The following is a 13,394-nucleotide window of genomic DNA, read 5'->3' on the forward strand; positions in this document are numbered from 1 at the left end:
CCAGAATCAAGCCTGCAACTCTTTGGTCTGTGGGCCAATGCTCTAACTGCTAAGCCAAACGGCAAAAGCTAAACTTGTTTTTTGAAGGATAAAGACCACATTTCCTTTAATTTCAAAAATGGTCATAAAATAACAATGCCAGTTCCTTGGGTCTGTGGTTGTTTCCATGGCTATTAAAATCCACAGCTCAAAATCAGGTCTTATTCTAATGATCTTCACTGTGTTAATGAAAATAATTCCAATTCCATATATTAATTTCTAAAAATGCATAAAAGTGAACATAAGTATGTGTGGGAAATGAATTAGGCTTCTTGGAAGAAATGCTCTCAAGCATTCCAATATATTGAAGTACATGCTCAAAATACTCAACTTTTGATAAGGACACTAGCACCTGAAATTAGCAGCTTACTCAAGTCAATGGCAACTTGGTCATAATGTGCAGTATTTGGTCATCTTATAAACCTGCTTCTCTACACATCCAAACCATCATGGGGCATGATTAGCTCTTTCCTACCATTCAGGTCTCAGGTAGCATTTGCTACCTCCTCTGAAAGACCTTCTATGTCCACTTGATGTAATGGTCACCCACTCTTTGGCATGTTGCCTTATGTTAACTTTCTAATTGGTTTGTTTGCTTATTTGTTTACTGGCTTTACCCCCAACTAGACTATGGGACTTCTTATTTGTTATCTCACAGAACAGTTATGAAATGAGATTCTTGTCACTTTCAACCTCCTTAGTGAATCCCTGTGGCACTAAGCTTGACAAATGGTACATGTCCAATAAATATTTGTTTGATGAAAACTATTCACTGAATTGATGCATGAAGCAATAATTGTTCATTTCCTGTTAGGAGGTGTAGGATGAGTTTATAATAGCAATACTATTTATGCTGCAATGAGTCTCTGACCTGGTGAAATCTTAACTGTTAAGTTTTTAAATTTCTGATCTAAGGAAAAACTATCAATTGTACTTTAAATGTTATTTTAAATTGAATCATGCAGATCTTTGTAGTATATTATTTCTGCTCTAAGTTGCAGAGATACATTCTTTAAAGTTTTCAAATACTGGTTTCCTTTCCAAAATGAAAAATACTACCAATGGCATAACATGGTGATTCACCCATATATTCTTTTTCTTCAGGCATTTTTTAAATTAAATTTATTTCTATCACTTTTTAGCTTTTGTTGAATTCTGTGTGGAGAGTAGGAATTTTGTAGTGTGGTCTCAAAAACAGATACAGGACTTAAGAACTTAATCGCTATAGATAAATAGATGGTAGGTAGATAGAAATATGCATATATACATATATCTATATACGTGTGTATATATATCTATAATTTATATATATAGTGTATGTATATGTAGATATTTATGTATGTAAACATACAAACATGCACACACAAGTGTATCTGTGTATATATATGCCGCTTTAGTGTCATTCATAATTCCACAAAATTGGATATACTTTGTAAAATTTTTTCTGGAACATAATTGTATATTTTTTAAAAAGCAAGTATCAGTGTCACCTCAAATTATTATAAATAAAATTTTACTATAAAAGAATATTTAGGTAAAATAACCATATTTGATATGTCAGACACTCTAAAGAGATAGAAATTAAAATTTGTAGAGATGAAAAAAATAAATTAGTTGACAGAAAAAAAAAGATAAAGTTTCTGGAAGTGTTAAATAAAATACTCACAGTATTCTTCTGGAAAATGATTTCCTGGAAGGAAAAAAAAAAGGTAAAGTAGAAGTCAGTACAAAAAAATAATAATAAGTCAATTAATTAACTGAACTATACTTTGTGGGAAATTTTGTATTAAAATTTTTTAGCAATTAGGAATTACAGTTAGTTCAGAATAAATTTCTGCATCTGAGAAGTTTACAATCTGACAGAGGAGTCAGGAGAGCACAAAATACAGCACAAACTTGTAAAATCCAAAAATTGAATAATCTAAAAATCATTTTGGCAGAATATATATGTGCAGAATTATCTTATCATCCATGATAGTTTTTGAAAATATTAAAATGAGTTTGTTTTCCCTAAGTATAACCTCACTCGTACCCTGGGAGGAGTCCAAGTGGCATGGTGCCTCCTGGGCAGCTGGAAATAAAGGGTACTGGCCACACTGATCAGAATGGGCAAATCCACACACAACTAATAAGGCCATTTGTCAACAGCCATTAATATAATTTTTTATTAGTCAATAAGAAGCAGAATGCAATAAACACATTACGGGCAGTATACCTATCTTCTAGGTTGTGAAGATCACTCAAATAATGTGTCTGGAGCATAGAAAGCTCTGGATAAATCTAGCTATCATCATCATTATTCCCTAGATGTTAAAGTGACTAGAAACACGGTGGAAAATCTAGAAAAGCCTGTGGTATAAAGGCTTCACTGAGGTTGGGGAATCATAATTTACAAAAAAGACATAGAACAGTCTATTTGAAAAGATGGTATGTATGTTGTCATGGAAACAGGAAATATGAGGCATTTGTGGAGCCTCAAGGGTAGGTCCATCTGACTAAGAAGAGGAGCCAGCTCTGGCAGGTAAGAGAAGATTCACACAAAACTCAGGACCAGCCATCATTTTCTACCCCAGGATCAACATGGGGGCAACAGGGAACCAACAAGGGTTCTGGCTTAGAGCAGTATGTAAGATTTTTTAAAGTTTAAGGATAAGAGATAAGCAAACAAAAATCTATAGAAAAAGGAATTGTGCTGGGTAATTTTAAGAAATATATATATATATGTGTGTATATATATGTACATACATATGTATACACATATATACACATAATACTAAAATACCTTTAATATCTCATAATCTTGCTGATTAAAAAAAAGGACATACACACATTTAAAAAGAAGTATCATAAGCCTAGACGCACATGCATGTGGCTCACACACATGCTAAGTCAAAAGAGCATATGCAGCAAAGGCTGGGGTTTCTAAGAGAAAGATGTTACTCAAAACCGAGAAGTCTAGGAAGATCAGCAGAGAGGGTGGAACTCAAGATGAGCCCACAGGAACAGACACAAGTTCCAAAGGCAAAGCTGGGAGGTGAGGATCCAAGCTAGAGGACTAAGAACAGTAAAGCCCATTTAGGTAACAACAAATATGATCACTGACTAAAGAAGACAGTTCATTTGGGGAAGTATAGAAGAAAGAATTAAAGAAGTATTTGAAAAAGGTCTTGAATGTAATCATTGGGCTAAAGCAGAAAGTTCATGTTGGCAAGTTCAGATAATAAACTTAGAAAGTTATTTTGGGCCTCACTGAAGAGGGCTTTGAATGCCAAAATACAGTACTCTGTTCTGTGAGCGCTGGGCAGTCAAAGTGTTTTTTAAGCTGAGCGATATACATAAAGAAGTTTCAACACACAGGGAACACTGCTTGTAACTGCAAAGGTTGGGAACAACATAAATGTCTATCAACTAGAAACTGGTTGAATCAATTACGGTACCTCCATACAATGAAATTCAATGCAGTGAAACATAAAATGAGAAAGTTCTCTATGTAGTGATATGGAAAATAAAGAAAAAGCAAAGTACAGAATGGTTTTTATTCTATGCTCCTATTTATGTATAACAGGAAGAAAAATTCTAATTTGTACATTCATAAAATGTCTCTGGAAGGATAGATAAGATACTTATAACAGAAGTTTCCAATGAAGAGGGGAGCTGGATGGCTGAGTGGACAAGGAAGGAAAGTAACTTTCCACTATACTATATATTCTTTCGCATTTCTAAATTTTTGTATCAGGTGAATGAATGTATTACACAAGGAAGGAGAATAAATAAAAAGTAAACCTTGTTAAAGTTTTAAAAATAGTAATTGGAGGGGAAATATATTTAGGTACCTACTGCAAAAGTCAAGGGGCATCAAAATAAGGTCTTGGGCAATGGTGATGCCCAAGGAATGGAAATCAAGAGAAAGATGAGTGGCACTGTGGGGGTAGGTTGAAAGAGGCTTTTCCAATAGGTGTTTAATAAGTAGCTATTGAGTGCATACAAGTGTAGGCGCATACACGTTCACACACAGGTTTATGAAAAAACTATCACAGAAAAATGTTGGATAATCAACAAAACCAGGAACACAGTGTGGAAATTTTTCAAAATTTGATTTATGATGCACCTTTCCACCACACCCTTTTAGTCACTGTTCTCTTGATAGGAAGATCCTTTTCTCCTCCCTCTAAGTAACAGGGCAAAGCCTTTCTCTTCATCCTCTGCTACACAGCATGCTCTGTGCATAGCATAAGAAACCTGTTCTCTGTGAAGCTGGCCTTGACTGTCTTCAATGACACCTATCTTCCCAAAAGAAACAGATAATATCCATATTTTTGCTGTCATTAACCCTCATACACACCTCTATGACAACACTACTAACTACAACTGTTTCTTCGTATGATTTGCCATCCTACAGCATGAGCCACCTTGGATGCCAGGGTCATGTTTTGTTCATATCTGTACCCCACTAATTACCCAACAGACTGAATAGCACAGAGTAGATACTCAATAAAAGCATGAATAAATGAGCAAGTAATGAATGTGTAAGATATTGGACTATATGATTTGGGTAGATACATGTAACTTCTGCCTCTGCTCCTGATTAGCCAGGTGTCATTTCACTTTTCTGTAATGTAACACACTAAGAGTTGGGTTGAGTGATCACTGGTCTCTTCTGACTCTGTTCTATCATCTGCTTTTGGCCTAAGACCCATTACAGTCAGCAATATCCTTGTGCCACTGGAAGGAGAAATGCCCCTGTCTCCTGTACAGGAGCTACTCTACCTTCACCACTCTTTTGTTGCACCAGGAACAGGAATGGAAGTGGTAGTGACGGGAGCTGTGGTGACAACTGAATGAGCTCAAGGCTCTGCTTGGCACTATAGAATATAACCACAGCAGCTCTCAGCTTAGAGCCAATATGGTATATCTTCCTGAAGAATTGCTCATTGGAGTAAAATTCCTCTTACATTACTTCTCTGACTTAATTTTAGGTAATGCCTGCATTATAACAATTATGCAACTGTATTAAAACCATCCCTATAGGAACCTACTGAATTCTCTTGAACTATTGCTTATGTTTTACATAAGCTAATTAGATAAAAATTGTTCTCTTGAAGGAAACACAGTTGACTTAGTTTATGATATAACCTCAAATGAGGTAACAACTCAAAAAAAAAAACAAAAAAACCCAAAACAGTACTATTTGTGCATTTTAACTCAGTACAAATAAATAGCAAACAAGTCTGGCCGGTGTGGCTCAGTGGTTAAGGGTCAATCCATGCACCAAGAGGTCACCAGTTCTATTCACAATGCCCAGACTGTGGGCCAAATCCCCAGTGGGGGCATGCAGGAGGCGGTCAATCGATGTTCTCTCTCATTGATGTTTCTATCTCCCTCTTCCTCTCATTTCCTCTCTCTCTAAAATCAATAAAGAAAAAAATTTTTAACAAAAAATAAACAGCAAACAAGATCTCAAAAGGTATCAACCCAATGAGGTACAATAGTGAATGTTTAATTTGTACTGAACCCATTAAAAGAAATAAAAGGAGGAAGGGGAATAAATTTGAGACACAACTGCTATATTTTGCATCATTTCATGGAAGCGTTTTACCTAGGTGCCTAGAAATATAAAGATAAAATAAACATAAACTTTAGTTCTTCATCAGAGAGTGTTTCTGGAGATGCACTGCCCTACTGCAACTTCTTAATTGTCTGAAATCTTTAGGGGGCTTCTGGTCAGTGTACCCCTTGGCTGTACAAGAAAAAATACGTTTTCTAAAATTTCCAGTACCCTTTGATAACCAAATAGAGAAACAAGACAAAGAGACAATCTAGTCTAGGTTGCATTCCAAGGGAAGACAAAGACAACTTTTGATTTCTACTTGGGACAATATAACTTTGAAGAGGTCATTTTAAGGATAAATAAATGAAATATCTCCAAAATTGGAAAGTGTTCATGCCTAAAATTTGGGTAATTACAGCCAAAGGAAGGAAGTGGAAACAGCTGGTGTGGGATTGCTAAGTCAAATCCACTCAGGGTGGGAGAAGCAGAATGAGCAACCAGGATCTCAGTTTCAGAAAGAAAGGAAAAGAGCTGGGAGTTCTTGGCGAGAGGAAGAACATAGCTCCCCAGGTGGTGACCTTCTGGGTCATCCCTTCTTATCCTTCTTTCTGTCCCAGGGGAGCTTGGAAAATTTGTTGAGGAACAGAGAGATTTCTTGTACTTTCCAGCTCCATTCTTTTCCTAATTTCAACACTTCGAAGCTGGACAGGGAAATAGTGGAATGGCTGTTGTGAACACCCTCAGCGTCACTGAGAAGGTGGGACTCACCTTACCATTCCCCATGCAGCTAAAATACACCTGAGCAGACTTAGGAAGAATTCCCATACAGGTGTCATAAAACTGGCCCATCTTTTACACATTAGGAAACTACGTATGTGCTTACATGTTATGCTCATATGATAGCTCAAGGTTAAAAACACAACTCAACAATTTAACAAAAACCTAGAAAATCTTATTTCTACAGGACATATGAAATTTATGGACAGACCGAAATGAAAATGTACCTGATGACAAATCCAAGAACATGGGGCTTGTCCTGCTCTGCCACTTGCTAGCTATGTGTTTCCCCCCTAAGTCACTTTTACCTCTTTGGATTTATTTCTCATCAGTAAAGAAATATCTTCTGTCTTATCTATACAGTAAGTACTTAACTTGTCTATCTTATTGGGTTGCTTTTTAAGACCAAAAAAAAAAAATACCAAATGAAATGTTTATGAAAGTACTTCAAGCATTTTAAAGCCATATACAACATGAGTATTAATATTTATCACCCAGGCTCAGATGGCTTCACGGGGGAGTTTTACCGAAAATTCAAAAAAGAACTAACACCCATTCTCCTCAAACTATTTCAAAAAATTCAAGAAGAAGGAAGACTTCCAAACACGTTCTATGAGGACAGCATAATTCTAATTCCAAAACCAGAAAAAGACACTACGAAGAAAGAAAACTACAGGCCAATATCCCTGATGAACATAGACGCCAAAATCCTGAACAAAATATTAGCAAATCGGATCCAGAAATACATCAAAAAAATTATTCACCATGACCAAGTGGGATTCATTCCAGGGATGCAAGGCTGGTACAATATTCGCAAATCAATAAATGTGATACACCACATAAGTAAGATGAAGAATAAAAACCACATGATCATATCAATAGATGCTGAAAAAGCATATGACAAAATCCAGCATCCATTTCTGATAAAAACGCTCAGCAATGTGGGAATAGAGGGATCATATCTCGACATAATAAAAGCCATATATGAAAGACCTACAGCCAACATCATACTCAATGGACAGAAACTAAAAACATTTCCATTAAGAACAGGAACAAGACAGGGATGTCCACTTTCGCCACTCTTATTTAACATTGTACTGGAAGTCTTAGCCACAGCAATCAGACATGAAGAAAAAATAAAAGGGATCCAAATTGGAAAGGAGGAAGTGAAACTGTCATTATTTGCAGATGACATGATATTATACATAGAAAACCCTAAAGACTCCATCAAAAATCTACTAGACTTAAGAAATGAATTTGGCAAAGTAGCAGGATACAAAATTAACGTCAAGAAATCGACAGCATTCTTGTACACCAATGATGAACTCACAGAAAGAGAAACTGAAAAAACAATCCCATTTACCACTGTGCCAAAAAAATTAAGATACCCAGGAATAAACTTAACCAAAGAAGTAAAGGACCTATTTGCAGAAAACTACAGGTCATTGAAAAAAGAAATAGAGGAAGATATAAAAAAGTGGAAGCACATACCCTGTTCATGGATTGGAAGAATTAACATCATTAAAATGTCCATACTACCCAAAGCAATCTATAGATTCAATGCAATCCCCATCAAAATACCAACGACATATTTCATAGAACTAGAACAAATACTTCAAAAGTTCATATGGAACCAAAAAAGACCCCGAATAGCCACAGCAATCTTGAGAAAAAAGGACAAAGTAGGTGGGATCACAATACCAGATATCAGGTTATACTACAAAGCGACGGTAACCAAAACAGCCTGGTACTGGCACACGAACAGGCATTAGACCAGTGGAACAGAACTGAAAACCCAGAAATGGACCCAAGGCAATACGCTCAATTAATATTTGACAAAGGTGGCAAGACCATACAGTGGAGTAAAGACAGCCTCTTTAATAAATGGTGTTGGGAAAATTGGACAGCTACATGCAAAAAAATGAAACTAGACCATCAACTTACACCATACACAAAAATAAACTCAAAATGGGTAAAAGACTAAATGTGACCCGTGAATCCATAAAAATTCCAGAAGAAAATGTAGGCAACACAATTTTGGACATCATACAGAACAGAATTTTCACTGATACATCACCTAAGGCAACAGAAACAAAGGAAAAAATGAACACATGGGACTACATCAAACTAAAAAGCTTCTGCACAGCAAAAGAAACAATCATCAAAATGGAAAGGCAACCCACTGTATGGGAGAACATCATTGCCAATGATGTATCAGATAAGGGGTTAATTTCCAATATATATAGAGTGCTCATACAACTCCACAAAAGGAAGACAAAGAATCCAATTAAAAAATGGGCAGAGGAGCTAAATAGACACCTCTTCAAACAGGACATACAAATGGCCAAGAGACATATGAAGAAATGCTCATCACTAATCATCAGAGAGATGCAAATTAAAACAACAATGAAGTATCACCTCACACCTGTCAGAATGGCCGCCATCAACAAATCATCAAACAACAAGTGTTGGCGAGGGTGTGGAGAAAAGGAGACTCTAATACACTGCTGGTGGGAATGCAGACTGGTGCAGCCACTATGGAAAACAATATGGTGTTACTTCAAAAAATTAAAAATTGAACTTCCATTTGACCCAGTGATCCCATTTCTAGGAATATACCCTAAGAAGCCTGAAACACCAATCAGGAAGAATATATGTACCCCCATTTTCATAGCAGCACTATTTACAATAGCTAAGATCTGGAAACAGCCCAAGTGTCCATCAGTAGACGAATGGATAAAAAAGCTGTGGTACATATACACAATGGAGTACTATGCAGCGGTAAGAAAGAAAGATCTCTTATCCTTTGAGACAACATGGAGGGACCTGGAAAGTATTCTCCTAAGTGAAATAAGCCAAGCAGAAAAAGACAAATACCACATGATCTCACATATATACGGAATATAATGAACAGAACAGTCTGAGGAATACGGTAGACCCAGAAACATGGAAGTAGGGCACAGACTGACATCCCTCAGAAGAGGGGGTGGGGAGGGTGGGAAGAGATAAACCACAGAACTTATATGCATGTATGCATGACCAATGGACATGGACAACTAAGCCGGGGATGGGGCGGGAGTGGGGTGGGGAGGGGGGTGCCAATGGGGTAAAAAAGGTGAAATATCTGTAACAAAAAAAATAAAAATAAAAAAATAAAATAATAAAATATTTATCAAAGCAATTAACTCCAACTCTATTCCTGTATTTCCAGATCTAGAGACATTTTGTGCCTGTGTTGTTTTGAGATCAGGGGTAAGAACACATTCTTCTCTTGATATAAGCAGTTGTCAATTAAAACAACGTATACCAAAAGTCAAGTAAAATTACACCAAAGCTGGAAAGTAATCCTGAAAGAAATTCTAGATTCTCTTCTTCTTTCCTCTTAATTTTGTTTTAAGTTTAAATAAATATATCTTGGTGGGAGAACTCTACTATAAGTAGATACATGTCTTTAAACTGGGCTGAAATGTTGATGAGTGACATTTTATGCACACACCATTTGAAATAGCTCCTTAACAAGAACTTCTCCTTATAATGTATTGCTGTAACTGTAATTAATTTGAAAAGTTGTAGGTATAATAAATTTTTATACAGTAAATTACATGTTACACATAAATTTCAGTAATAATTTCAAGGGTGCATTCTAAAAGGACCCAAATAGGATGGTGGGTTGGAGTGCCACAAAGATCAACTTCCATGGAAAGAATCATATATTTACAACGAATGAAAGGGAACATAGTTTAGCAAATTTAGCCCTATTAAAGTGGGAGTCAGGAGGTTTTGGGATTCACACTTTCTGTGTGTAGAGGTATTCCTTCTTGCTCTTTAAGGTATTCAAACTCATGGGACTGTGATAAAAATCTCTACATATGAAAAAAGCATCTGGTGCTAACCCAGTGGTATGACATCTTCCATTTACAATGTAGCACAGAGTTCCCTCTCCCTTTGACAAATGGTAATAAGATACTACAAACAGTAAACTGGGGTGGGAAGGGTAAAACAGGAATTATAAAAACAAGGGCATATCTTATCCAGTAACAATTTCTCAGATAATGTAGTATTGTTAGTTGACATGAAAAAAAAAAACTGGATTCTCCAGTAACAGGCCCTTTCTAAAACCTCAGGGATGGATTCTACAACAGGAAAATCAACTCTTCTAAATAAATCATCTGGTTTGTTAATTCAATATGGTCAGAGAAAACCTTGATAACAGTAGTGCTCACATGTATGACTTATCAGCTCCTCCCCCAAAAGTACCTTTTCCCCCAAATTGGCATGGAATGTCAAATAGCTCAGAAAAAAAAGCTGAATCATTTCTGAAATAAATAAAAGAACAAGACTGTTTCTTCTCTCAACAGAAAGGAAAAATCTTTCCATGAAATAAGAAGAAGTGCAGGTGATGGCTATGATGAACAGAGTTGAGAGAGTACACAGTGCCTGGTCTACAAGTCAATGGTGGGTTGTTACCAAGTGAGCCAGATAGTTGTGGGACTGTCCAGAGGCAGCACTGTTAAAAGGGGCAAAACCAATGTTTCTGGTTCACAAATTGCTAGACTACTTTATAAAATATTTTCTTTTTTTTTCCAGAATACTTTTTTTCCTATCTATCTATCTATCTATCTATCTATCTATCTATCTATCTATCTATCTATTTATGTTACAGATGTTTCTCCTTTTCCCCTCATTGACACCCTCCTCCCCCTCCCTCCCCGCCCTGTTCTGAGCTTTGTTGTCCATGTCCATTGGTTATGCATACATGCATATAAATTGTGGTTTCTCTCTCCCTCCCACCCCCTCTTCTGGGGATTGTCAGTCTGTACCCCCTACTTCCACATCTCTGGGATTACCCTGTTCTTCAGACTTATGTTCATTATATTCCACAAATAAGTGAGATCATGTGATATTTGTCTTTCTCTGTTTGGCTTGTTTTGCTTCAGATAATACTTTCCAGGTCCCTCCATATTGTCTCAAAGGATAAGAGCTTTCTTTCTTACAGCCGCATAATATTCCACTGTGTATATGTACCACAGCTTTTTAAATTTTTTAATTAATTTATTTATTTTTGTTACAGATGTTTCTCCTTTTTCCCCAACTGATTCTCCCCTGCTCCTCCCTCCCCGCCCTGTCCCCGGCTTTGTTGTCTATGTCCATTGTTCGTGCACACATACATATAAGTTCTGTGGTTTATCTCTCCCCCACCACTCCTTCTTCTGGGGATTGTCAGTGTGTACACCACTTCCACGTCTCTGGGACTACCCCATTCCTCAGACTGTTATGTTCATTATATTCCACAAATAAGTGAGATCATATGATACTTTTCTTTTTCTGATTGGCTTGTATCGCTTAGGATAATACTTTACAGGTCCCTACATGTCGTCTCAAAGGATAAAAGATCTTTCTTTCTTATAGCTGCATAGTACTCCATTGTGTATATGTACCACTGCTTTTTTATCCATTTGTCTACTGATGGACATTTGGACTGTTTCCGATCTTAGCTATTGTAAACAGTGCTGCTACAAACATGGGGTTATATATATTCTTTCTGATTGGTGTTTCAGGCTTCTTAGGGTATATTCCTAGAACTGGGATCACTGGGCCAAATGGCAATTCAAATTTTAATTTTTTGAGGTAACACCATATTGTTTTCCATAGTGGCTGCACCAGTCTGCATTCCCACCAGCAGTGTACTAGAGTCCCCTTTTCTCCACACCCTCGCCAACACTTGTTTGATGATTTGTTGATGGCGGCCATTCTGACAGGTGTGAGGTAATACCTCATTGTTGTTTCAACTTGCATCTCTCTGATGATTAGTGATACCTCATTGTTGTTTTAATTTGCATCTCTCTGATGATTAGTGATGTTGAGCATTTCTTCATATGTCTCTTAGCCATTTGTATGTCCTGTTTGAAGAGGTATCTATTTAGCTCCTCTGCCCATTTTTTAATTGGGTTCTTTATCTTCCTTTTGTTGAGCTGTAAGAGCACTCTATATATTTTGGAAATTAACCCCTTATCTGATGTATTACTGGCAATTATGCTCTCTCATAGAGTGGGTTGCCTTTCCATTTTGATTATTGTTTCTTTTGCTGTAGAGAAGCTTTTGAGTTTGTTGTAGTCCAATGTGTTCATTTTCTCCTTTGTTTCTGTTGCCTTAGGTGAAGTATCAGTGAAAATTCTGCTGCGTATGATGTCCAAAATTGTGTTGCCTACATTTTCTTCTGGGATTTTTATGGATTCATGAGTCACATTTAAGTCTTTTATCCATTTTGAGTTTATTCTTGTGTAGGGTGTAAGTTGATGGTCTAGTTTCATTTTTTTGCATGTAGCTGTCCAACTTTCCCAACACCATTTATTACAGAGGCTGTCTTTACTCCATTGTATGCTCTTGTCACCTTTGTCAAATATTAATTGAGCATAATGTTTTGGGTCCATTTCTGGGTTCTCTGTTCTATTCCACAAGGCTGTGGTTGAAATGAACCTGGGTGTAGAGGAAGATGGCATTGAGGAGCTCCTAGAGATGGTTCCTGAGGAACTGACTAATCAATTGTTAGAACTGGATCGGGACTGTATAGCTGAACCAGAGGCAAGAGAGAAGGAACATGCAGAAGAAAACCCAAGAAAATTCAGTGAAGGGTTTGGCAAAATCTTATGTAGACCTCAATAACTCCCTTAATAGTTTAAAAATATGGACCCCAACACCAAAAGGTTTTCATTAATAGAAAGAAATTTTCATGGAGCATTATCTGCTTATAAGGAAATAAGATACACTTTCTCAAGGAGCATCTCAGGCAGGTCCTTCAGGGGGTATTCCTGAAAAAGGCATTGTGATCATAGGAGATGACAGCAACATGCCTGTTATTATTCCTGAAGCCCTTCCAGTGGAACAAGATATGGAGGTGGAAGACAGTGATATTGATGATCCTGACCCTTGCAGATCTGCAGATCTAGGCTAATGTGTGTGCCTGTATGTCTTAGTTTTTAACAAAAAAGTTTAAAAGTTAAAAAAATTTTAAATAGAAAAAAAACATAAA

At 36.7% G+C, this 13,394-nt stretch overlaps 1 protein-coding gene across 3 annotated transcripts in view; it reads right to left on the minus strand.

Moving 5' to 3' along the window:
• The window catches only part of MAP3K5 (mitogen-activated protein kinase kinase kinase 5), a 203,011-nt gene that overhangs the window by 115,049 nt on the left and 74,568 nt on the right, over window positions 1-13,394 (minus strand). For all 3 annotated transcript variants that reach the window (XM_036247958.1, XM_036247956.1, XM_036247957.1), the window contains exon 3: window positions 1,706-1,729. In XM_036247958.1, the coding sequence (XP_036103851.1) occupies window positions 1,706-1,729 (24 nt within the window). The remainder of the gene's footprint in view (window positions 1-1,705; window positions 1,730-13,394) is intronic.

Source organism: Molossus molossus, unplaced genomic scaffold, assembly GCF_014108415.1.
Source record: "Molossus molossus isolate mMolMol1 unplaced genomic scaffold, mMolMol1.p scaffold_m16_p_8, whole genome shotgun sequence".
NCBI classification, from domain to species: domain Eukaryota; kingdom Metazoa; phylum Chordata; class Mammalia; order Chiroptera; family Molossidae; genus Molossus; species Molossus molossus.